The sequence below is a fragment of the Musa acuminata genome, chromosome BXJ2-2 (genome assembly GCF_036884655.1).
Source record: "Musa acuminata AAA Group cultivar baxijiao chromosome BXJ2-2, Cavendish_Baxijiao_AAA, whole genome shotgun sequence".
Classification (NCBI taxonomy): Eukaryota; Viridiplantae; Streptophyta; class Magnoliopsida; order Zingiberales; family Musaceae; genus Musa; species Musa acuminata.
In genome coordinates this window covers 20,366,330-20,387,996 of record NC_088339.1, presented here as the reverse complement: position 1 = coordinate 20,387,996, position 21,667 = coordinate 20,366,330, and the positions used below count along the sequence as shown (strand labels likewise).

The window sequence follows — 21,667 nt, the reverse complement described above, 5'->3', positions numbered from 1 at the left end:
CTCCTAAAGATTGGAACTTAAAATAGAGATTGAGGTCAAATCCTCGGACCGATTAGTGGTGAAAATTATATATTATTTTTTCAACTCCCGGTACCCACCATGTTTGACTGTCGACTTTTATGTGATGAGAATAACATACCATGTTTGACTGTCAACTTTTATGTGATGAGAATAACAAACTTCCATGGTCCCTTCTCGATACACATGTTAGACTTTTGAAGGATGACATTCTTGAGCAAAATTAGTCAACCAGTTTGCCCCTGGGTCCCTTATCGATACCCATGTTTGACTTTGTCGATATATATGATGAGAGATATTCCAAAGAAAAAATGTTTCCACATCCACCAAATGATTTTTATTTCGACTTTCCACTAATTTCTGGTTCCCTAAAAAAAGGGGGGAAATTTAGAAAAAGACAACCTGATCCACCAGTTTTCTGGGATTGCTTCCGCGGAACATTTTTCTTTATTATAAGTGATTATTCACACAAAATAATGTGATACACAAGATTTAAGCTCTTATAAATCTGATCCACCATTACAAACTTTTATGACTATTTCTTGACTTTATCAAAGCCCCCAAAGCTGGTGGGTCAACCAGTGATGATGGTGATGAGCTGATGTGGTCGAGCATATGCTCAAAGCAACCAGTATGTCGACCCAAAGCCCTTCTGCAAGAGATGGCAGCTGTTACAGGAGCAGTGTAAAGAAGAACAAGAAAAAAAAAAAAAAAAAGATGATGAAGCAATGGTACCTTGATGTGGCGAGATCATCTTCAGGAAGGTGGGGATGTCAAGCTTTACATATAAGATAGGTTCCGAAACATGCTTCACATATAGACATCATTTCTTTTAAAAGAAGTGTCTAGTTCTGATGTTAAATGAGGAAAAGAAGTGTCAACTATAACTTTCGGGTCCTGCTCCCGGACCAGGTTAGTCTGACACCCAAGAGAAGATGACACAGGAATTATTGTTGTAGGCACAGCCACATTCACCTTCCAACTTCTATCGGTCTGGATGGCACATTCTTGATAAGCAACAAGGCTTATAAAACAATAAATGAAGCAGTGCGTTCTGAAGCAATCGGTTTGACCAGTGTTCCTTGTACCTTTGAAACATGCTGCATTCCTCTTAAAAAAGGACCAAAATGTTTATTCCCATCGCAGAGGATCTTCGATTGAGTTCTGTTCTCAAGATGGACTTTATGATCAAATCATTATGTCCAAAGTTTAGCAAAGGTTTGTTGTGTCATATCTCTCAGTATTAGTCCAGTAAGCACCTGCTTCAAAGAAATGCAAAACAGCAAAAGGTATTACCAGCTTAACATTAATATATTAGTCTATCTGACTGCAGCCACTTTTACGAGTAAAATAAGGGCTACTTAACAATTGAATATTGGTAACATGTGAGGAGGTGTATAAGGAGCAAGCCATGATCAGAGTTACCTCATGCCCAGTTCTAGTGATGGACACTAAATTCTTCAGTCCTTGTTCCAATGCCTCGTTAGCTGCATATTCAATCAAAAGATCATGTTTTATTACCAAAAAATATCATCATAATGAAATTAATGCACAAATTTTGGTTCAGATTGAACCTCACAGGAGCATCATAGGATAAACAGAAACACACTCCAGCTTTCGGTTGTAATTATCTGCCAAGGTGCAAACTAAAATAAGAGTGCAAGGCACACACAAGCAATACATTTTTGTAACTTAAAAGGCAGAACTTGAAGGCTTCACAAAATCATCAAAACAATAGAAGTGGAACAATGTGGCATGGAACAGGAGCCTGATGACTCATATATCTTATTTAGGATGTTCAATTAGAATGAATATTTCTTACAGAAAAGAATGAAAAACTCAATTGAGTTGATGATTTCACATTGTCTGGTACAGCAGCAATATAGACCATGGTCCTCAGGGATAAGAAGCACTTTGTAATGTAACCAAAGCAATAATGTTGACTTGATGGTCCATTTCATCAATATCTATTGGAGACTCGGCTACAATCAAAAGAACCTTTCCCTACTGTGACTTCATGATCTTCATCTCCGTAGGCTTGTGTGGCATCCTAAACTCCAACTAATCAAGACTTCCATCATCTACCAACACCTTGTAATCATCCTCTATAGACATCTCAGGAGCTGGAGCTCGACCTAGCAACTTGCACATGAATCAAAGAGCAAGAAGTGCTATTCTTGATGCAGACCCTGCATGGCCACACAAATTTTAAATCTCAGGTTGTCTTTCTCACTCAAATATTATGTCACAGCTTGCTTGCAATATTCTTCTGCAACATATATCTCACAACATATGCTACTACAGGCACCTGCTTTTTGAAGAACGCAACGTGTGCATCAGGCATCAAGTCCATGTACATTACACAGATTAAACTGGGTGATCTTTCTCTAGCCAAGTAAATTATCAACAGTCCCATATGGTCTGGAGAGTCAGTGTCTGGGCCTGATTGGGGCGACAATTGCATTCGAGCTACATGGTGACAATTTCCAAAATACTTCCTCAACTACTGACATACTTCCTAATCCGTGTTTGCTTGCTTCATGTAAGCCGATTTTTCCTTCCACTTTTTTCCTTGAGCCCAGATGTGGCTGATTTCTCTTTAATCCCAGCATGATGATGATCCATATCTTCAGTATTATGGATAACCGAAGAAAAAGGAGTAGGAAGTCAACTTTATAGCCCAAACTTGCAAAAAAAAGGAAAAATTGCAAGTCAAAGAAAAAAAATCCAAATCATATGAATAAAAAATTAGAAACAAGAATAACAAAAGAATAAAGTGAATAAGAAGCAATTTGATTCTTGTAAAAAACACGTATAGGAGGGCCAAACCTTGGAGCTTATGGGTTCAGAGAGCAGGTATGCACATTTCAGAATTCAGGGCACAACTTCTATTATGGAGTGAATGGCAATGTGCATCGTGCATCTGAGCTAATCCAATTGTTGAAGATAGTAAGATTTGCTTTAAAGCCATCCACCAGTCAGAATTGATCATTAGGGGCCTCGATAATACATCAATCGTCATTAACTATACAAGAAAGTTCCTTAGTCAAATTATCGTATGTCTCAGGACTAGGAGCACAATGGTTTTCCTCCATTATAGTCAAAAAGTTTGAGCACATATCGACATGGCCTTTCTGAAGCAATGCATCAATGAGAATTTTCCATGCAATTTCATCACAATTATAGCCTCTAGAAAGCAAGCTAGTGAAGACTGATTTAGCTTCATCAAGGCTTCCTTCATCACAAAGACCAGAAAGCAGAACTTGGTAAGATGCCAGACACGGCATAAATCCACATGAAATCATGGAATCAATAAACGCCAAAGCTTCTAAATACTTATTTAGTCTACAGCAACAACTAATCAGGGATGTATAGATATCCTCACTGGGGACTTTGCAGGCTTCTTGCATGTGAAAGAGCAAAGATTTGGCTTCTTCCAACCGATCCAATTTGCAAAAACTTTTCACAAAGCAACTGTAAGATTTCACTGTAGGGGTAAAACCCTGTTTAGCCAACTCTTCAAAGAGTTCTAGGACAACATCCAAACTCACTTTCTCCCACATGCGATTAGCATCTATAAAGTAACCATCAACCTGTTTCTTTTTTAAGTGAAGTTTGAGCAATATGCTATAAGTTTCATCAATGGGCTCGCATGCAGCTTCAGCCATAGTCATGAAAGTAGAAAAAGCTTGATCAAACAAACCCATGTTGACCAATCCATCAATATATGTGGTATAAGTGACTGTGTTAGGGGCAATCCCATTTCTCTGCATTTGAACCATCAAACTTTCAGCTTCTTCTAACCTTCCTTCCTTACAATATGACTTCACAAGGACGGTATAAGTAAATACATCAGGCTTGCAACCTGAAGAAATCATTTGCTCCAAAGCCATTGCTCCTTCTGCAGACCCACTAACTGTGATCAATTCATCAATGAGAATGGTATATGTGACAACTGTTGGTTGGATTCCTTTCTCTAACATAGAATCAAACAAGGACCTAGCCTCCTGCAACTTCTTATCCTTGCACAAACCATTTATTATAGCACCATAGGTGTAAGAGTCTGGTATATATTCCTCCGAGATCATCTCCTCCAGCAATGAATGAGCAATGTCAATCTTTTCAGCCTTACATAATCCATCAATTAATGTCGTGTAGACTACCTCATTGACCTTCACGCCACTTTGGGATAGGAATCTAAAGAATGATATAGCTTCTTCAGTTTTTCCACCTTTGCAAAGGCCACCAATCAAAACTGAGTATGTCCACTCGTTGGGAACCATGCCTTTCTCCTCCATCAAACTGAGCAACCTAAAGGCACTATTTGTATCACCCTCCATACATTGTCCTTGAATCAACGAAGTGTAGGTTACTTGGTTTGGCAGCAACCCATCCTCAAGCATTTTAGTTAATAAAGCCATGGCCTTGTGCACCTTCTTGTTGCGGCAAAGCCCACAAATTAATTCTGTGTAAGTCCTAACATTTGGTTTACACCCATTGGACTCCATCAAATCCAATACACCAAACGCATCGTTAATCTTCCCGATTTTGCAGTACCCGTCAATCAGAACATTATAAGTAACAACATTCGGAACCAGACCCTTCTGTGAAATCTCATTCAGCATCATTTTCGCATCAACATCCCTTCCCAACTTGCAGAGTCCACCAATCATCACTGTGTAAATGTGCAAATCCGCAGAGCACTCATCATTATCCATCAATGAAAACAGCGATAAACCTTCTTTCACCTTCCCTGCTTCACAGAGCCCATGAGCAAGAACAGTATATGAGAACTCATTCCTTGCGCAGCCTCTCAGTGGCATTAACAGGAACACCCGGCAGGCCCGAACAAAATCATCACTCTGGCAATACCCCAAGATGAACGAGGTGTACGTATGGGAATCTGGGTCCAGCCCGGCTTGCAGTAAGTAGTTCAAGTAGACCTTAGCCTCGATAATGTTTCCCTCTTTGCAGTGGGCATTAATAATTGTGTTATAGGTATGAAGATTGGGAAAGATACCATCTTTTTGCATTTGCTCGTACAGGTCCTTCATCTCGGCAATCATCTGGAACCTAGCGAACTTCATCATCATAAAATTGTGGCATCGGAGACTCGGGAAGAAACCTATTTGATTCAGGGATTTGAATGATTGGAGGGCCGAGTGGATTTCCACGGCGGAGGAGCAGGATTTGATCATGGAAATGACGATCTTCTCGGCACGGCGGGGGGGCAGATTGGCTCGGGCGAGGGTTTGGAGGAGGGAGGAGTAGGTATCGACGGTGTGGCGAAAGCCGGGGCGAAGGCTGATCCAGTCGAAGAAGCCCAGGGCGACGCGGGGTTCGAGGGGGCGGGACCGGAGGAGGGCGGCGACATGGTGAGGGGTAAGGGACGGCGCAAGGCGGGGAAGGCGGGGGTCATCTAACCAATTGGAACGGGTGAGGACGGACGAGAGCTCCGACAAAGGATCCGAAGAATCAACCGTCGGGGTTTCTCGAGGAGAGATGGAGGCCGAATTAGAGGAGGAGGACGAACAGCGGGTAGGGCTATAGGCTGCAGCGGCGAGGCGCGGCCTGATGACAGCCGTCGATCTTCTCATCGTCAGGATCCATACATGCGCCGACCCATCGTATTAGGGTTCTGCCGTCGGAGGGAGGGAGGAGGAGGGGAAATGGGGGCGGCCGGGAGGACGTCCAAAGGTTCGGCTGTTAAAAGTCCGGCTTTAAATCTTTATGGACGTAAATAGCCTTTAACACTCTCAAAATACCCCAAGATAAACATACGCGATAAATTTCATATGACACGCTCACCAACGTACGTTTACGGCGCTGCGGAAAGCGGTGCACTTAAGTGAAATCAGGGTGTATATATCAACTCCCAAGTCAACGTTTTCTAATATCACGATCGTTATACTTAAAAAAAAAAATTATATTAAGATTTTTATAATTCTGAAAATAAAACAAGCATTACTATTTACCCATATTGATAACACATAACATCATGGATCGATATGAAAAAATAAATTTATTTTTTTATTTTTAATAATTATATTGATAAAGAAATAATTTTACATCAATTTAGTATGTGATGTTATGTGTTGTATTTTTCGTCGATACCGTTGATGACGTTAAGATAAATAAAATTATTTTATTTTAACTTTAGAATTATAAAATTAAATTTTTAAGTATAGAAATTATTATACTAATATGATACAAATATAAAAGGTAATATGTGATTAGCATTCTAGAAATAGAGAAAATATAAAAAAAGTTATTGAATCTCCTATTGATAATACACTGATAACCTTGTATTATCTCAAGCTCTTAACAGTGTAAGTTTGAGAGAGAATAATATGGGCAATTCCCATGAGGCAAACCTTTGAGAAGATAAATGTCTGCATGATCTACCATTGGGCCTCTAAGTTCTCATGTGATAATACATGAATTCAGATTACAGATATATATTATCTTATGATAAGAAAATAAAGAGAAAGAACTTTATTTGTTGTTGTAGAGGGTCTATTTAAGAATGTAAAAAAATCATACAGAATATATATATATATATATATATATATATATAAAATAAGATATCTTAGAGGTCATTCATTATATTAATAATAAGAAACCATGATGTTGGAGATTGAAGGCTTTAGAAGATTATATTATAAGGATTAGTTCTAATGTGAATGTTATGATTTTGTCAATATTGGTATGCAATTCAATCTCTTGTCACATAATATAGCTAAAATATTAAATTTATAATTACATTATTATTATTTAAAACCTTAACCATGATAGTATTGATTTTAAGCTACTTTATATTATAATTTATATAAATTCTGTTTATTATGTGTAACTTAGTGATGTAGATATGATTCTAATATTTAGAGGAATATCATCATGCTTGCTAATTAGAATGTGATGGGATGATTATATGCTAACTATGCTTTAGTTGAATGAATTTTTGCTTTTCAATATATTACATTAGTTTTTAGAAAATATTCATATTTTGAGTATTTTTCAATTGATATACCTATTTTACTTTTTTTTTTCAAACAATATCTTTAATTTAAAAAATAATCAAACTATTTTTTTTTTTAAATTCATGATGTTTTTGGATTATTACAATGAATTGGCCATAGCTATAAAATGTACTTGAAAATCTTATAAATGATATAAATAGATTTCTAACCCAACTCAGATTAACTATAATCTAAAAAATAAAGAGATATGATATGAAGTCATTTTTCAATAACATTTGTAGTGTTTTTAGTATATCAATAAGATATTATAAGTGTTATTATTGATGAGCAAATAAAATTGATGAAAATATTTTTAATGGGTATTTTGAGTATTTTAAAATTAGAGTTATTATTTGAGAAAAATAAAAGAGGGGTACTTTTGAAAAAAAAAAAAAAATATATATATATATATATAATATAATATAATATAATTTACTCGTAATAAAATAATAAGTAGCAATGCATGGATCCCATGACCCGTCGACCCGATAACCCGCATCCAACTCAGAAACTACAAAGATGCCCGAAATAAACTAATATATACTCTGTTCGCGACCGTGGAGGCGACCGTCCGCGCTTCACCTTCTCCTCCCCCTTTCCTCTGATTCCAAGCTTACCTTCCCTAATTAGGGTTCCATTTCGTCTCTTCTCTCGTCCCATCAAAGGCGCATTGATCCCTTTCGGCGTTCCGCTCCCAGATCTCGGACTCGGAACCGATCCCGTCCGCCGGATCTGATCTCTTCGGCGGGATCCCGACGAGATCGCGCCTTGATTCGATAGATCTGGTCCTTCTGCCTTGTCGAAATCCTCCCCGGCCGCTATGTTTCTCGTAGATTGGTTCTACGGGGTCCTCGCCTCCCTTGGTCTGTGGCAGAAGGAGGCCAAGATCTTGTTCTTGGGACTCGATAACGCTGGGAAGACCACGCTGCTTCATATGCTCAAGGATGAGGTCGGTTCCTTCACGACTTTCTTTTCGATTTTGCTTAATCAGTTGATCTGAGGGCTTGTTGGTTGGATTTGTTTGTTTGAATGCAGAGATTAGTTCAGCACCAGCCGACGCAGTATCCGACGTCGGAGGAGCTGAGCATCGGGAAGATCAAGTTCAAGGCTTTCGATCTGGGAGGCCATCAGATCGCACGACGTGTCTGGAAGGATTACTACGCTAAGGTCTGTCACTTTTTCAATATGTTTGTCTTGCATATTATTGCGTGACAATGTCCTGTTTAAAGCATTTATCTGTCCTTTTCATTATCCTTTATTTCTCACTAGGAGAAGGTTGTTTTAAGGTCTTTCTTTTCTGATAGTTAAATCTCATCCACACCAGGAGATGTACAATTCTGATTGGCCTAGTTGCTCACTTCAGTTGTGTTCCATTACAGTAGATGTTGTTGAAATTTAGAGGGTGGAGTTTTATGAGTGTCGTGAGAATGGGTTTCGTGAAGATGATATTGTCTTGGCAGAAAAGAAATGCAATACGAATATATAGATCACACAACCATTTCAAAATCTGATAGTGCTTTCATGGGGCCTATGATGCAAGTTAATTTGGTAGAGATTCAGCTATTTGGCGAATGACTCCTTTTCGATTATACTGTTCCATGTTTTAATCTGACAACCAATTGATTCTACCAACTGGTCCTAAGTGTTGATTAACTTAACAATGCAAATTGACAGCATTAGACTATTTTCCAAACAACACGGAGGCAGATAATTACCTTACGGATTTGTTTTCATTGATCTAAATTTAACATTTGAAAGAATGTTGTTTTTATTGGTCTAGCTTCTATTGATCTATTCCTTCTATTCCATAAACGTAATAAGGGAACCATTCATTGATCCATACAAGTGAAAGGAACATTGGTCAATTCTCATTGATTGTTGGACAGGCAGGGTTCATAACCCTTAGGAGCCAGTGGTGCCATGGTGTTCTTCTTGTCTCCACAGACTTTGCGCTGGGTTCCAGGTTCCAACAATATGCCTAAGCCAAGAGGTGTTTCATAAGTCCTGTTCGAAAACTTCTGGCCAAATTCATTATGTGACTGGTCCTAGTCATCCGAGGTACTTCTGGGTGAGCACTTCCTGTCAATGCCAGCGAGCAAAAACAATTGGGAAATCAGACCTGCTATTAGATTTGTAAAAAGCATATTGATGCACTATCAAATTCTGCATGGCATCAGTCTCTTTCAGTTTAAGGAGTATATTAGTTTTTCCTTGAATATATTCTTCATTCTTCACTAATATAAGGGCTACACTATACGTCCCTACACATTTGCCTATGTACATGTAATCCAGGTAATACTATCAAGTCTTAGGTTCTTGTTACATGTTTCTTCTATATTCTTCTTTGTCTTACATATTCAGAAAATTGCATCTTGACCATTACGCAGACTACATATTATGTTTGTTATCGTTATGCATCACCATCAAATTTCTGCTGTACTTCCTACACTCTGTATCAATTTCATAATCAACTAGAACTAGCCAAGCTAGTTGCATATACTGTGATGCCATATATAGTTGGAACTGCAGGCCTGCAGCCATGCTTAAATTCCTGATCTGATGATGCACCTGCTTGGTTCGTTAAGCTTGTCAGTATCTCTAGCTCTGGTTTCTTGCATGACATTTTCAGAGTTACAATGATCTTGTGAAGTTGGGAAACTGTTCTGTTGTTTAGTTGCAATATTTGTAGATAGTTTGTGCGTACTCGTATTTCCTTTTATGATTTTGACGAGCTTCTTCTCTAGGTCCTTTTGTAAATTATTATAAATGGTGTATTTTGGCTGTTGTCTGATTAGGTGGATGCAGTGGTATACCTGGTGGACGCAAATGACAAGGAGAGGTTTGCAGAGTCAAAGAAGGAACTGGATGCACTTCTCTCTGATGATTCCTTGGCAAATGTCCCCTTCCTCATCCTGGGCAACAAAATCGACATTCCATATGCAGCATCAGAGGACGAGTTGAGGTTCCATCTAGGCCTGAACAACTTCACAACCGGAAAGGGCAAGGTGAATCTCACAGACTCCAACGTCCGCCCCCTTGAGGTCTTCATGTGCAGCATCGTGCGCAAGATGGGCTACGGCGATGGCTTCAAGTGGGTTTCCCAATACATCAAGTAGTAGGATTGCGCCTTTGATGCCATGTGGTGGTCTAAACCATAAGAACTCGAACGCTCTACCTGCCCCATGGTTCTCGGATTCTTAGTTGTGGTTGGAACTCTCACTCTCGTGTTATCTGTTCTGTTGTGTTTAGACTCTTATTTTAAAGGACCATGGAACACTGGTGCAAAACAGGATATTGTGATCCTAAAAATCTGGTTGATGTTTTGGTTCGTTTCTCAAATTATTTATACGAGGGAGGGTTAATGATCTAAAATCTGGTTGGTTTTTCCATGTGGTTACTCCTTTCTTGTTTACAGGACCATCTAATTCTAGTGCTTGGTTTGCACCCCGTTTTAGATGGGATAAATATGGTATATTTCATTATAATTAACTCATTTTTAGATTATGTCATCTTAATGAACAATGTGTATGTTTAGATGTATCAAACATTTTGCTGCGTCTTGAAATGGGGCTGCCGATCCCACCTGATCTTGTTGTGTGTCACCTCCTCAACGACAAGCCATACGACCCATCCCACATGCTTTACGCTTTCTTTTTTTAGTACACGCGTCTTTACTGTAGATTTCGTCGGGCCCGATTCCCGAGCCCAACTGCCCCATATTGGGCTCAGAATAAATGGGCAGCGATCTTTGTGTGTTTCGGCCCGCCGGCCGCGCTTTCTTCTCAAAGGCTCCGCTGACCTACCAGTTCGCAGGCGCTTCCCATCTCCGAGCCATCGAGGTTGCTTGGGACGGCGAAGGATATCACTCGCTGCTCATGAGACGATTTCCTTCTCCGAATCTCCGCAGCTCTCTCTCCAACAAGTTTTTGTCCCCTGCGCAGACTCTTCTCAAGGCGAGGAACCCCACAGGGTCCACTCCCAGCAACGACGGCTGCCAATCTCAGCGCAACGCTCCCCGCTACCGCCTCCCAGGCCAGTCTCAGATCGCTCCTTCGAAATCCGGATCCTTTCATGGCGTCATTCGGTCCCCAACGAACTCGCTCCTTTCCACCTCGGTCAGGCAGACGGCCGAGAGAACCCTCGACCCAGCTCGCGTCTCGGCGATTCTATGCCAGAAAGATTGGTTCTTGTTGCTCAACTCTGAGTTCCAACGCTATGCGCCATGTGCGAGCTCCCGAGTTGTCGTCAGCCTTCTCCAAAATCTGGAAGAACCGTTGTCCTCGTTTAAGTTCTACGTCTGGGTTTCTAATTTCGATGAGAAGTTGGCGCACGATCGGTCGGTGCGGATGGTGTTGATCGATGCGCTCTGGAGGAAAGGTCCGGTAGTGTTGTCGGTAGACCTACTGAATGAGATCAGAAGGTGTGGATGTCGAATCACAGAGGACATCTTGTGCATCCTTATCTCCAGCTGGGGACGATTAGGGCTCGCAAAGTATGTGAATGAGGTCTTCGGCCAGTTGCCGATATTGGGTTTTAGGCCGACGACGAGAGTCTACAACTCGGTCATCGAATCGTTGGTTAGAGCGAATTCACTTGATTTGGCTTATTTCAAATTCCAACAGATGCCTTCCGATAATTGCTTGCCTGATCGTTTCACATACAATGCTCTCATTCATGGAGTCTGCAAGCATGGTATCGTTGATGAAGCGCTTCGGTTGTTGAAGCAGATGGAAAATTCAGGGTGTTTGCCGAATGTGTTCACGTACACGATGCTGGTAGATGGCTTCTTTAATGCCAAGAGGGTAGAAGAGGCATTTCGGGTGATTGAGACGATGAGAAAGAGAAATGTAGCACCTAATGAAGCCACCTTTCGATCATTGATTCATGGTGCATTCCGATATTTGGAATCACGGATGGCATATGAGATTATAAGTGGGTTCTTAGAAAGAGAATCAGTGCTGCAAGAACATGCTTGTAGCACTATGCTCCATTGCCTCTCAAAGAATAATATGGCAACTGAGGCTAGGGAGTTCATGGACAGAATGAGTGAAAGGGGCTATTGTATGGATACTTTAACTTTTGGTGTAGTTGTGGCTTGCGCCTTGAAGAGCTTGAGATTGACTGAAGCATGCAAAATGTTGGATGAGTTTGTTAAAAGAGGTGGCAAGCCTGGATTTAGTACATACATCATTATCGTCAAGTCTATGTTGAAGGAAGGACTCATAATGGAGGCTGATCAATATCTGAAGCAGATGATGGTGGATGGATGTCTATGTAGTGTAGTATCCTACAATACATTGATCGATTGCTTTGTTAAATCCAAAATGATGGATAAGGCGATGGAAACTTTGGAAAAGATGCATGCTAAGGGTTTTCTTCCAAATCTCATTACCTTCAATACACTGATTACTGGCTTTTCTAAGGCTGGGGATGTAAATATGGCAAGGAATATTGTAAAGATGCTTTTGGAGCATGGACTTAAGCCTGATGTTGTTACTTTTAGCACCATAATTGATGGACTTTGTGAGGTGCATCAAATGAATGATGCTTTTGATTGTTTTATCGAGATGGTAAAATGGGGTGTCTCCCCAAATGCCATCACATACAATATACTAATCCGTTCTCTTTGTGAAGTTGGTAATGTACACAAGTCAATGGTGCTTTTTAAAAGGATGAAATCAGAAGGCATTGTTCCAGACATTTTTTCTTTTAATGCCCTCATTTTGAGTTTTTGTAGGATGAAAAAGCTTGAGAGAGCACAAAACATTTTTAATGATATGTTGAGATTTGGGGTCGTTCCAGATATCTATACTTACAATGCTTTCATCAGAGCTTTATGTGATGCACGGAAAATTGAAGAAGCCAAAGAAACTTTACACGTAATGGAGCTCAATGGCATCACTCCAAATTCTTATTCATATGGCTCCATCGTTGATTCCCTTCTTTGTATGGGCCATTTAACAGAGGCCCAGGAGTTTATCAGTAAATGTGAAAGGAAAGGAATTTATCTGAGTTCCCCTTCTTCCATGAAAATTGAACCTGAAAATGTTGGCAGAGTTGTCAACAGTTGAGTTTAATTTATTCATACCATGGCTTTTTGATGGCAACAGTTCTTTGTTGGTCATTTTACTTGGACAAGGAGATGAGTATTGATTGGTTCAAGTCTATTAGAGATTGCAACGAGATGCTGTCCTGCTGCCAGCTATTTTATTACTTGGCCTCTGCTGTGACACTTTTGCATAATTGTAATGGCCTTTGGATATCCTCATTTTTAGAGAAGTAATGGTATGGTGCATTACCAGAAAATATCCTGCATTTGATTGAGGGATGGAGTGTTTTCTGCCTCCAATTTCAGGCATAAATACTTTGCAGGTTTTGTAATGGCATTTGGATATCCTCATTACTTGGCCTCAGCTGTACTTTTGCATATCTACCCTTTTCAGTGATTGCAGTTGAGTAAACTAAATGAAAGCTTGTATTTGTCTTATTTGTATTTAGGAGTGAGGGCACGGTTGCATATAAACTTTTAATGCGGAGGCAAGAACTGTTGGAAACTTGGATGATGATGTTTGAAGGGTCTCTCTCCATGAAATCCTGATAGCGGGCTTCTTCTTTGCCTTTTTTCCAAGGTGTGTATTCAGTTACTCAAACTATGTTTAATATTTCTGTTTTCTGATTTTTTTTGTTTAGTCGTTTTGCTTCTGAATAACTTGCTATGAGAAAATCTGAATGACGTCCCATTGCAAAATGGACATTCAGTCAAATCAATTTCATATGTCAAAATCTGGATTTTCTTTCTATTGTCAAAATTTGATATTAATTGATCTTGTTGTTCAGTTCATTATGATGTATTAAAAGGTTTAGCTAACTACCTGGGCCTAGTTAATGAGGAGAAATTTAGTTGCACTAAGAAATAGCTGTAGTTTTTTTAGTTGTGATACTTAGATTGGAGTTCTTAGGACTTACAGTTGCTTTTGACAACAAAAATAAAACCTATGTTACAGGCGTATGCTTGTGACAATTCCATAACGAGTACTATAAAGCATATTTATTTGCCATGTTTCTGGATTTTTGTGCTTTTGTTTTGATGAGTTGCAGGTCGGCATGGAAAAACTTTTAAGAATAAGGTCTGGGTAGCTTTACTGAGCAAACTAAAGAAATAAACAGAACTCTCATATGTCTAGTTAGCCCTATGTAGTCATATTCTTCCGTCGCTTTCAATGTGAGATTAAATTAAAATTTACTAGCACCTCTCTTGTTGTGGCATTTCTTTCAACAGAATTTGTGGTGGACTTCATCCAACAGGGCCAACTGGTGCTTCGCTGACACACAGTTGTCAAGAACTTGGATTCTGCCCTTGTGAGGACCCGTCACTCGTTGGCATTCCTATATATGAACTTTGTTCTCATGCTTACATGAATCCCGACTTGAAATACAACATGATCGATCTTTGTGACTCATGATCTCCCCACGCAAAAGATGGATTCACAGTGCAGCAGGGAAGAAGAGACCTAAGATGCAACATGCTACTCGATACTTGTTCATTCTGTACCTATTTTGATGTCTTGTCGTCGAACACTGAAATTACATGCTGTTCTTACAGATAAGGAGCTGAAACAGAGTTCGAATACACTTGTATACAACACTGAAAGAAAATTGTTTGAGGTGATGCAGGATGTAATTCTTGGCTGTTGCATCACTTTCTTAGGTGATTGCATTTTTTTTGCCAGTCACTGGACATGGTTGTCATGATTAATAAGCTTTATGCTGGTAAACTTTCTTCTTGGTGATTAGTTTTGCAATCTTTTTAAATGTAGAAAAAATTCAGGCAGGCCAGTGCAAAATTGCATGCCATCCCTTCTGTTGACAGGGGAGGGGGCAGCATATGAGGCTGCTTGTATCATTTGCATTCTTCAAAGTGTCTTTTAGTATGCAGATAGTGCAGATGTGCAAAATAGTATAATCAAATGTGATGAAAGAGTGGAGATTTTGTTTGAGACAATGTGTGAAGAAAATTGATAACTAGGATTTGGTTCTTCCAATTAGCTGACTACCTAAAATATCATTTATTATTTTTATTGACCCTTCATGTTTTCTTAATTTTTTTTAGTGAATATTAATGTTAAATTGAAATTTCGACGTTCCTATGCCAATGGTAGAGATTAATAATAGTGACATATATATATATATATATATATATTATATAATGTTTGAGAATAATGGTATATAGTGAGTGATACCGCGAGGGTTGATTGGTAATTAGCCCAAAATTCACCATTGCAAAAAAGAACCGGTCTAATTAGAAAAAAAAACCCGGCCCAAGGAGGGACGCCCGGGTCGGTCCGTTTCGGCGAGGTAACCGACCTCGGAGATTTCCTAGGGAAGCGGCTTCGGTTGGACGGACTCGCTGTCCCTTACCTCCCGCTCTTTCATCTCCCTCCCTCGCTCTCCAAATCGTTATACCCTGGCTTTCCGCTCCCTCCCTTCCACTGGATTGCAATCCGATCCTTCGACGACGTGAATTAATAGGCATAAAAATCGCTTCTTGGGAGGGAAGTCCGCGAATTCGCTGGATCATTGTCGATTTTGATTTTGATTTTTGATTCTTGTTGTTCTGTGGCTGCCATCTCTGTTGGGGCTCCAATTTTCGCCTCCTCTTGATTGCTTCTGGAGATTTTTGGGGCCAAAGGTCGAAGCTTTGTACGATTTGACAACCACTGGGAGGGGATTGGGGCCAAAGGTCGACAGCCTTCTTCGTCCGAAGGGGGAGAAGCCTGTAAGGGGTTCGATGGGGAGGGTGAAACTGAAGATAAAGAGACTGGAGAACAGCAGCAGCCGGCAGGTTACCTACTCGAAGAGGAAAGCGGGGGTGATGAAGAAAGCGAAGGAGCTATCGATCTTGTGCGACATTGACCTTGTCCTCCTCATGTTCGCGCCTAATGGGAAGCCCACAGTATGTGTTGGAGATCGCAGGTACTAATTCCTTGTTCTTGGTCATCCTTCATGAGCATGCAGCTGACTAATTCATTTAACAGAATCTCTTTGGTTCCACATTTGAGAATCATGCGCTTCGTTGCCGGATTGGTGCTGAATGCTTCTTTGTTCGATGATGCCTAATCATTTAATGGAGCTCTTTGGTTAAATATATCGTTTAGTTCTGCGGATGACCGTTCGTGGGCAAAGGAAAGAGGAAGGGGTCATCTTGACCTTTGATTAGTGAGGGTGGAATTTTAGAGTCTACTTAGGCATTACCATTTGTTTGTATAGATTAGATTAGTCAGGAGGAAGGATGCATATTAGTTGCAAGAGGGAAATAGATGTTGCAGAACCATCTTTCTGTTATATACAATGGTGACCTTTGAAAAAGATAATAGTTGAATTAGCCTCCCACAATTTACTTTTTCTTTACAAGAACTTCTACTCAGTTTCTTTTTCTTTTGTCTAACAGCAACATTGAGGAAGTTGTTGCTAGGTTTTCTCAAGTATCCCAACAAGAAAGGGCAAAAAGGTCTGCTGCAATCCTCATTGGCTTTTGGATCTGTTTTTTATACAGATTATATGCCCTTTTGATGTCACCCTTCTTTCTTTTGCAATTTTAACAGAAAGTTGGAGAGCCTTGAAGTAAGTTTGTTCATCATTCTGCAGTAATCAGTATATGAGTATGATCATTCCATCTTTGTTAGATGGTTTCAAATTCAAGCAACTGAGGATCATTGTTACATGCTTTCCAAAACTTATGTCCCTTTCTTCTAGGCTCTCAAGAAGACATTCAAGAAGTTGGACCATGATGTTAATATTCAAGAATTCCTTGGTCCAAGGTACCTGTGATTTTGTATAATTGGGATATGTTGCAAACTGTTCCAAGTTTCTTATGTTCTTCTTTTCTTTTCTTTTCTTTTCTTTGCAGCACCCAGACAGTTGAGGTACTTATCATATCACAATTCCCACTGCATCATCATTTTCAATTAGTATACCTGTAACACTTTTTGATATTCCGGTTATTTGTTAAAACTCCTAATGCAGGAGCTGGCTAGTTACCTAGGTTCATTGCATGGTCAACTATTAGATGTACAAAAAAGATTAAGGTGCTATACTTTTGTTCTCGATTATCATTTTTTTCTCTATTTTTCACATTACTCAAATCAGATGCCGTGGAGTAGTTACTTTTTTGTTTTAAACATGATATACTGTGTTTTTCATAGTGGTAAGTTGCAGATGCTTTAGTTATGCAAGTCTGAAAAATGTGCTGCAGCAAGTTTTCTCCACTGTCAAGGAATAATAAAATTGTTGATGGAATATCCTGCTGATGTGGGTTAGTCATTTTAGAATGAGCCATGCTGATCAAGAGAATGAGTTCTGTTTCTCATGACCTTTCCTTAAATTTAGAAAGCCACTTTTAATGGATATAATGGTCAACTTAAAGATATCCCATGGAGATATAGCTTGTTTGAGAAGTATTCTAAAATAAAGAATGGCACTGATCTCATAATCTCAACTTAGGAAGAAAAAAAATAGTATAAATTCAGATAGACTGCCTCAAAGACAGTTGTGCTTTGAGCAGTTTAATGGTCTCATCTTGATGCATTAAGCAGGTGGTGTGGGACATCACTCTTTACCTTTAGTGATTCCATTAGCTCACTTCAAGTAGTTGGATCTATGAGTTCTATGTTATACCTGAAAAGGATTCAAAGCTAGAGGCTGCGATGAGAGGTTGGGTATTAGAAAAGGAATCATAGACAGAAGCAGAAGTATACCTGTCTTTGCCCATTGTTGTTGTCCTTAAGTTGTAAAATTTAGAAGATATTCTTTAAGACCAAACAATTTCTTTCTGCGTGGTGTATCATGTATGATTAAACAATTTCTTTAAGATCATTGTTATGGCAGTTGCCTGACCAGGATCCTAATGAACTTAGAAGCAGCAACTGCAGAACTGGCTTTTCCAAGTCTTTTTATTTATTGAATGACATTTGTTTGTTCATATGGATGATTGCATGCCATTCATATTAGGTATTGATCTACAATTTGCTATGTCTGCAAACTTGGTTTCCTATCAAAAAATTGTAAACTAAAAGATGATGTGCATACAAGTTCTTCTGGTCATTTCTCAAGTAATATAATAAGAAATGCTGCTGGAAGACAAGTTTAGGATTGAATTAGCTAATCTAGCTCATTATGCATTTAACATTTTTTCGTTTTTCCTTTTCAGTTATTGGGCTGACCCAGATGAAATTAGTGACATAGACCATATTAGGGCTATGGAACAATCTCTCAAGGAATCTCTCAGCAGAATCCAGGCACATAAGGTAACAACACATTTTGGAATTATTGATGCATGATTGTAATTTTTAATTAGTTAATGTAATGGTATCTGTTGGTCAGGACATAAATCACATAACATCTACTCTTATATTCATGTGCTATTTTAGTTTTCCCATTATAAGTGCTTCGCTTTCTTTGTTTTGACAGGAGAACTTTGGAAGGCAACTTATTTCTGTGGACTGTTGTGGCCAGGTAAGATGACTTTTTGTGGTCATTCGTTGCCCTATGGAAGGGTAAATTGCATGTATATTCATTAACGAAAACAAGCTGATGAACTTTTGTAGTTCCAGAATGACATACATCTACACTCGGGATTTAACTATGGGCAAGGAGCCTCACCAGTATCATGGCTTCATAACAATGATGGCCAGCAATTGATGCTTCCACAAGATTCTAATTTGCTATCTCAGAGGTGAGAAGGCAATATAATTGCTTTGTATCATTATTCATTTATTAAGTGATTGTTGTTATTTCTGAGATACAATTAGTTTTATATTCTTTGTTCTATTTTTATTTGCCTAATCCTAACCTAGGAAGTCAATTTTATTGCACTAACTTTCGTCACATTGTAGGGCCACTAGCAACTGAACTGACCCATTTATCCTGAAAAGTGGTAGTTTAAACCTTTAACTACATGTATATCATCACCATGAGCTTCCAGCTTCACTTGATTCGAGTAAAGTCCAGAGTTGTCCAAATTCTTATACAATGATTGGTGTGATATTTTTGTTTTCTAGAGATATTGGATGCTCAGCAGACACACCTCTTCAAAATTGTAATGCTTACTTCAGCACGGGTGAACAGACAGATGCCAATGAGCAAGTACAAGAGGGATCCTTGCATGAATATAGCCCAAATGCATGTTTAAGGCTACAGCTAGGAGGACAGTATCCTTACCAGTCCTACTGTCAGAATTTGGTCAGTGAAAGAACATTCAAACCTGATGCAGAAAATAGTTTACAGGAAAGCACTATAGATTACCAAGTGAATCACTTTGATGCTAGCTTCCAGAATTGGGCTTCCACATCTGCAACATGTGGTGTTTCAATGTATGACGAGCAGTCATACACCCAAGTGAGTTTTTGAAGATCTTTATATCTTTCTTACAATACCATAATTGTAACAGTAATTACAATTGCAACCAGAAACATTGGCAACTATGTTTTAAGGTTTTGTTCGGTCCCAAGTATCAACACTCATAAAAGGGTTCCAGGGCTTGCCATGCACCATAGTCTAAGAAGCGTGCCCTGCACCCCTTATTGTAAGTGTTGGTTCTTGGATCATGACAGCCTTTGGGACTTGGGACATTTCTAGTCTGGATTGTGATTTTTCATGATGTGCAAAGTGAATGGTAGGCATTATTTGTGCACCAAGTGTGAGACAGATAAGTTAGAATTTATTAGGACATCTCTACTGTCAACCAGTACACCTAATTTATATTCTTTCATTCAGTTTTACATTCTGCTGTTGGAAGCTCCACACTCCTTTCTTTTGTATGCCTAATCCTCTTCTTGTGTCCAAAAATAAAATATATTAAAGAACCAGTAAACAAATTATCTTCTACTATCGTTATTATTATTCATATTATAACTGGTAAAATTGTAGCTTCAAACGATGGGATTACACTAATGCATGGTGAATTATATTTATTTTTGCAATGTCAGGACTTCCAGTGGTCTGATCCTACTGATATATGAGAATTGTATCTTCCATTGCCTTTGGTTTTTATATACGCTCTGCTTTGTTTATCAGTAATTTAAATAGAAACATTGATATATCTATAATATAACGGAGGCTTGACAGTTGACACATACTTGGATTACTTGATGTGCTTCAACTTCGATTAAATTTTATTTAAACTCTGATGTCATCATGTAGTAGTGTGTGAATCCCCATTGCCTGCTTATGTCTTCTTGAAATAGGGCTCTCGAGTCTCACAGACCGTCGTGCATAGAACAAGCCGGGGTTTGTGAATGTACTGACAAGTCTTCTAGCTTCCGTGTTTCCTAAATTGATTTATTCATGTTTTACCTGCTTTAATGAGCATTTCCTAAAATGATTTATTCATGTTTCACCTGCTTTAATGAGCATCAGCCTGTCACTACTTTGAAGACTTAACTGTTGTTATGCTGAACCTAATTTTGCAGCAACATGACTAGACCAAAGTGCTGGATCATTAACCCACACCTGTTGTTGGAGGAGAGCATTCCTGGACTCCTATCCTTCGATCTGTCTTCCTCAATGAAGTGGCAGATGGCAGGAGTCTTCATTATGTTAATCCCCTTCACGTGATGCTCTCCACAGTCAATCGACAATGCAAGATCGAATTGTATATTGTGGTTGTTGTGTATGCCTGTTACAGGAAAAATATCCTCCTTGTAGTTCATATTCCATAGTTGTTGTTGATGATCCTCGGGCTGGCCAGCTATTCAAGTATGTTTAGGTTGTTGGTAGATGAGGAGGTCTTCTTCCTCTTGTAAATTTTCCTTTGTAAACACTGTACATTCACTCAGACTGCCTCTTCTTCTCCAGGTGTAACTATAAACTGTAAATGAGGATCAACTTTACTCAAAAGCTGCTGTTACGAACCAAGTTACATTGTAAAGAATGTATTCTTGGGTGGATCCCTTGGGACATCATGCACATTTGTAGTTTGCCAAGCCTGAGATGATTCATGGCAAGAACAAATACAACAGCCAGGGGATCCTGTTCATGTTTATTTTAGAGAGTGATTGCTAATGTAGCAGGATCATTATAATTGTTATAAAAACATGAGGTCAGCTATCCTTCCAAATCAGCCATAAAGATGAAAAGAAAGTCCTGAGCAAGTTTGACATGTCAATATTATAATTGTTATAAAGTCCTGTTTCTGATTCACTGAGTAGTAGATCAATCCATGTTTGTATGTATTCAAAGATGCACTCCTTCAAGAGTTAGTTTGGTTTAAAGCCCTGAATGAAACCATCATCTGGAAGGTTTGTGTGAGTCTTGGAACCATCAACAATAAGCATCTATTAGCTGATCTTAAAATCATCACTCTTCAGCTCATACTAAGATAGTTTTAAGCTTTCATGATTTGAAATAAAGTTCATAATTTTGTATACCAGTAGTGTATCAATCATTAACACTTAATGGTGTTTCGGTATGCAATTGCCCCCATTAACTTTCGTGGTTGCTTTGCCAGTAAACGGCTTGATTTTGTCTTCCTTTAGGAAAAAAAAATTAATAGAGATGATGTAATTAATGCTTAAAACAAAATAATAATAATAATAATAATAATAATAATAACATAAACTCTTCAGTGAGTTGAC

At 39.0% G+C, this 21,667-nt stretch overlaps 4 protein-coding genes across 13 annotated transcripts; 3 read left to right on the top strand and 1 right to left on the bottom strand.

Annotated features, from left to right (window-relative positions):
• Nucleotides 1–432: 432 nt before the first annotated feature.
• Nucleotides 433–5,732, bottom strand: LOC135605274 (pentatricopeptide repeat-containing protein At5g65560-like). 6 transcript variants are annotated; one of them, XM_065095165.1, is made up of 7 exons: nucleotides 2,848–5,732; nucleotides 1,880–2,703; nucleotides 1,598–1,649; nucleotides 1,444–1,505; nucleotides 1,107–1,277; nucleotides 754–1,011; nucleotides 433–670 (listed from the first exon to the last, which is right to left on the bottom strand). In XM_065095165.1, exon 1 carries the CDS (start codon nucleotides 5,613–5,615, stop codon nucleotides 3,030–3,032), a length of 2,586 nt encoding a protein of 861 aa, XP_064951237.1. In that variant the 5' UTR covers nucleotides 5,616–5,732; the 3' UTR covers nucleotides 433–670; nucleotides 754–1,011; nucleotides 1,107–1,277; nucleotides 1,444–1,505; nucleotides 1,598–1,649; nucleotides 1,880–2,703; nucleotides 2,848–3,029. The 6 variants fall into 6 exon arrangements, with proteins under 6 accessions (XP_064951237.1, XP_064951239.1, XP_064951236.1 ...); XM_065095167.1 differs by having other exon boundaries at nucleotides 754–1,277; nucleotides 1,880–2,207; nucleotides 2,327–2,703; XM_065095164.1 differs by having other exon boundaries at nucleotides 754–1,277; nucleotides 1,593–1,649.
• Nucleotides 5,733–7,595: 1,863 nt separating this feature from the next.
• Nucleotides 7,596–10,365, top strand: LOC135605273 (GTP-binding protein SAR1A-like). Its single transcript, XM_065095162.1, has 3 exons — nucleotides 7,596–7,986; nucleotides 8,073–8,204; nucleotides 9,833–10,365. The coding sequence occupies exons 1-3, from the start codon at nucleotides 7,858–7,860 to the stop codon at nucleotides 10,151–10,153; spliced, it is 582 nt and encodes a 193-aa protein (XP_064951234.1). The 5' UTR covers nucleotides 7,596–7,857; the 3' UTR covers nucleotides 10,154–10,365.
• A 447-nt stretch (nucleotides 10,366–10,812) lies between these two features.
• On the top strand, nucleotides 10,813–14,830 carry LOC103969344 (putative pentatricopeptide repeat-containing protein At3g16890, mitochondrial). Of its 3 annotated transcripts, none has more exons than XM_009382847.3 (3): nucleotides 10,813–13,409; nucleotides 13,536–13,666; nucleotides 14,343–14,830. In XM_009382847.3, the coding sequence occupies exon 1, from the start codon at nucleotides 10,913–10,915 to the stop codon at nucleotides 13,106–13,108; it is 2,196 nt and encodes a 731-aa protein (XP_009381122.2). In that variant the 5' UTR covers nucleotides 10,813–10,912; the 3' UTR covers nucleotides 13,109–13,409; nucleotides 13,536–13,666; nucleotides 14,343–14,830. The 3 variants fall into 3 exon arrangements, with proteins under 3 accessions (XP_009381122.2, XP_064951233.1, XP_064951232.1); XM_065095161.1 differs by having other exon boundaries at nucleotides 14,317–14,830; XM_065095160.1 differs by having other exon boundaries at nucleotides 10,813–13,666; nucleotides 14,317–14,830.
• A 580-nt stretch (nucleotides 14,831–15,410) lies between these two features.
• On the top strand, nucleotides 15,411–20,930 carry LOC135583734 (agamous-like MADS-box protein AGL65). 3 transcript variants are annotated; one of them, XM_065095157.1, is made up of 11 exons: nucleotides 15,412–16,010; nucleotides 16,486–16,545; nucleotides 16,640–16,658; nucleotides 16,791–16,855; nucleotides 16,945–16,960; nucleotides 17,061–17,122; nucleotides 18,244–18,340; nucleotides 18,504–18,548; nucleotides 18,647–18,768; nucleotides 19,094–19,430; nucleotides 20,504–20,930. In XM_065095157.1, the coding sequence occupies exons 1-11, from the start codon at nucleotides 15,826–15,828 to the stop codon at nucleotides 20,513–20,515; spliced, it is 1,020 nt and encodes a 339-aa protein (XP_064951229.1). In that variant the 5' UTR covers nucleotides 15,412–15,825; the 3' UTR covers nucleotides 20,516–20,930. The 3 variants fall into 3 exon arrangements, with proteins under 3 accessions (XP_064951230.1, XP_064951229.1, XP_064951228.1); XM_065095156.1 differs by having other exon boundaries at nucleotides 18,641–18,768; XM_065095158.1 differs by lacking the exon at nucleotides 19,094–19,430 and having other exon boundaries at nucleotides 15,411–16,010; nucleotides 18,641–18,768.
• Nucleotides 20,931–21,667: the final 737 nt, after the last annotated feature.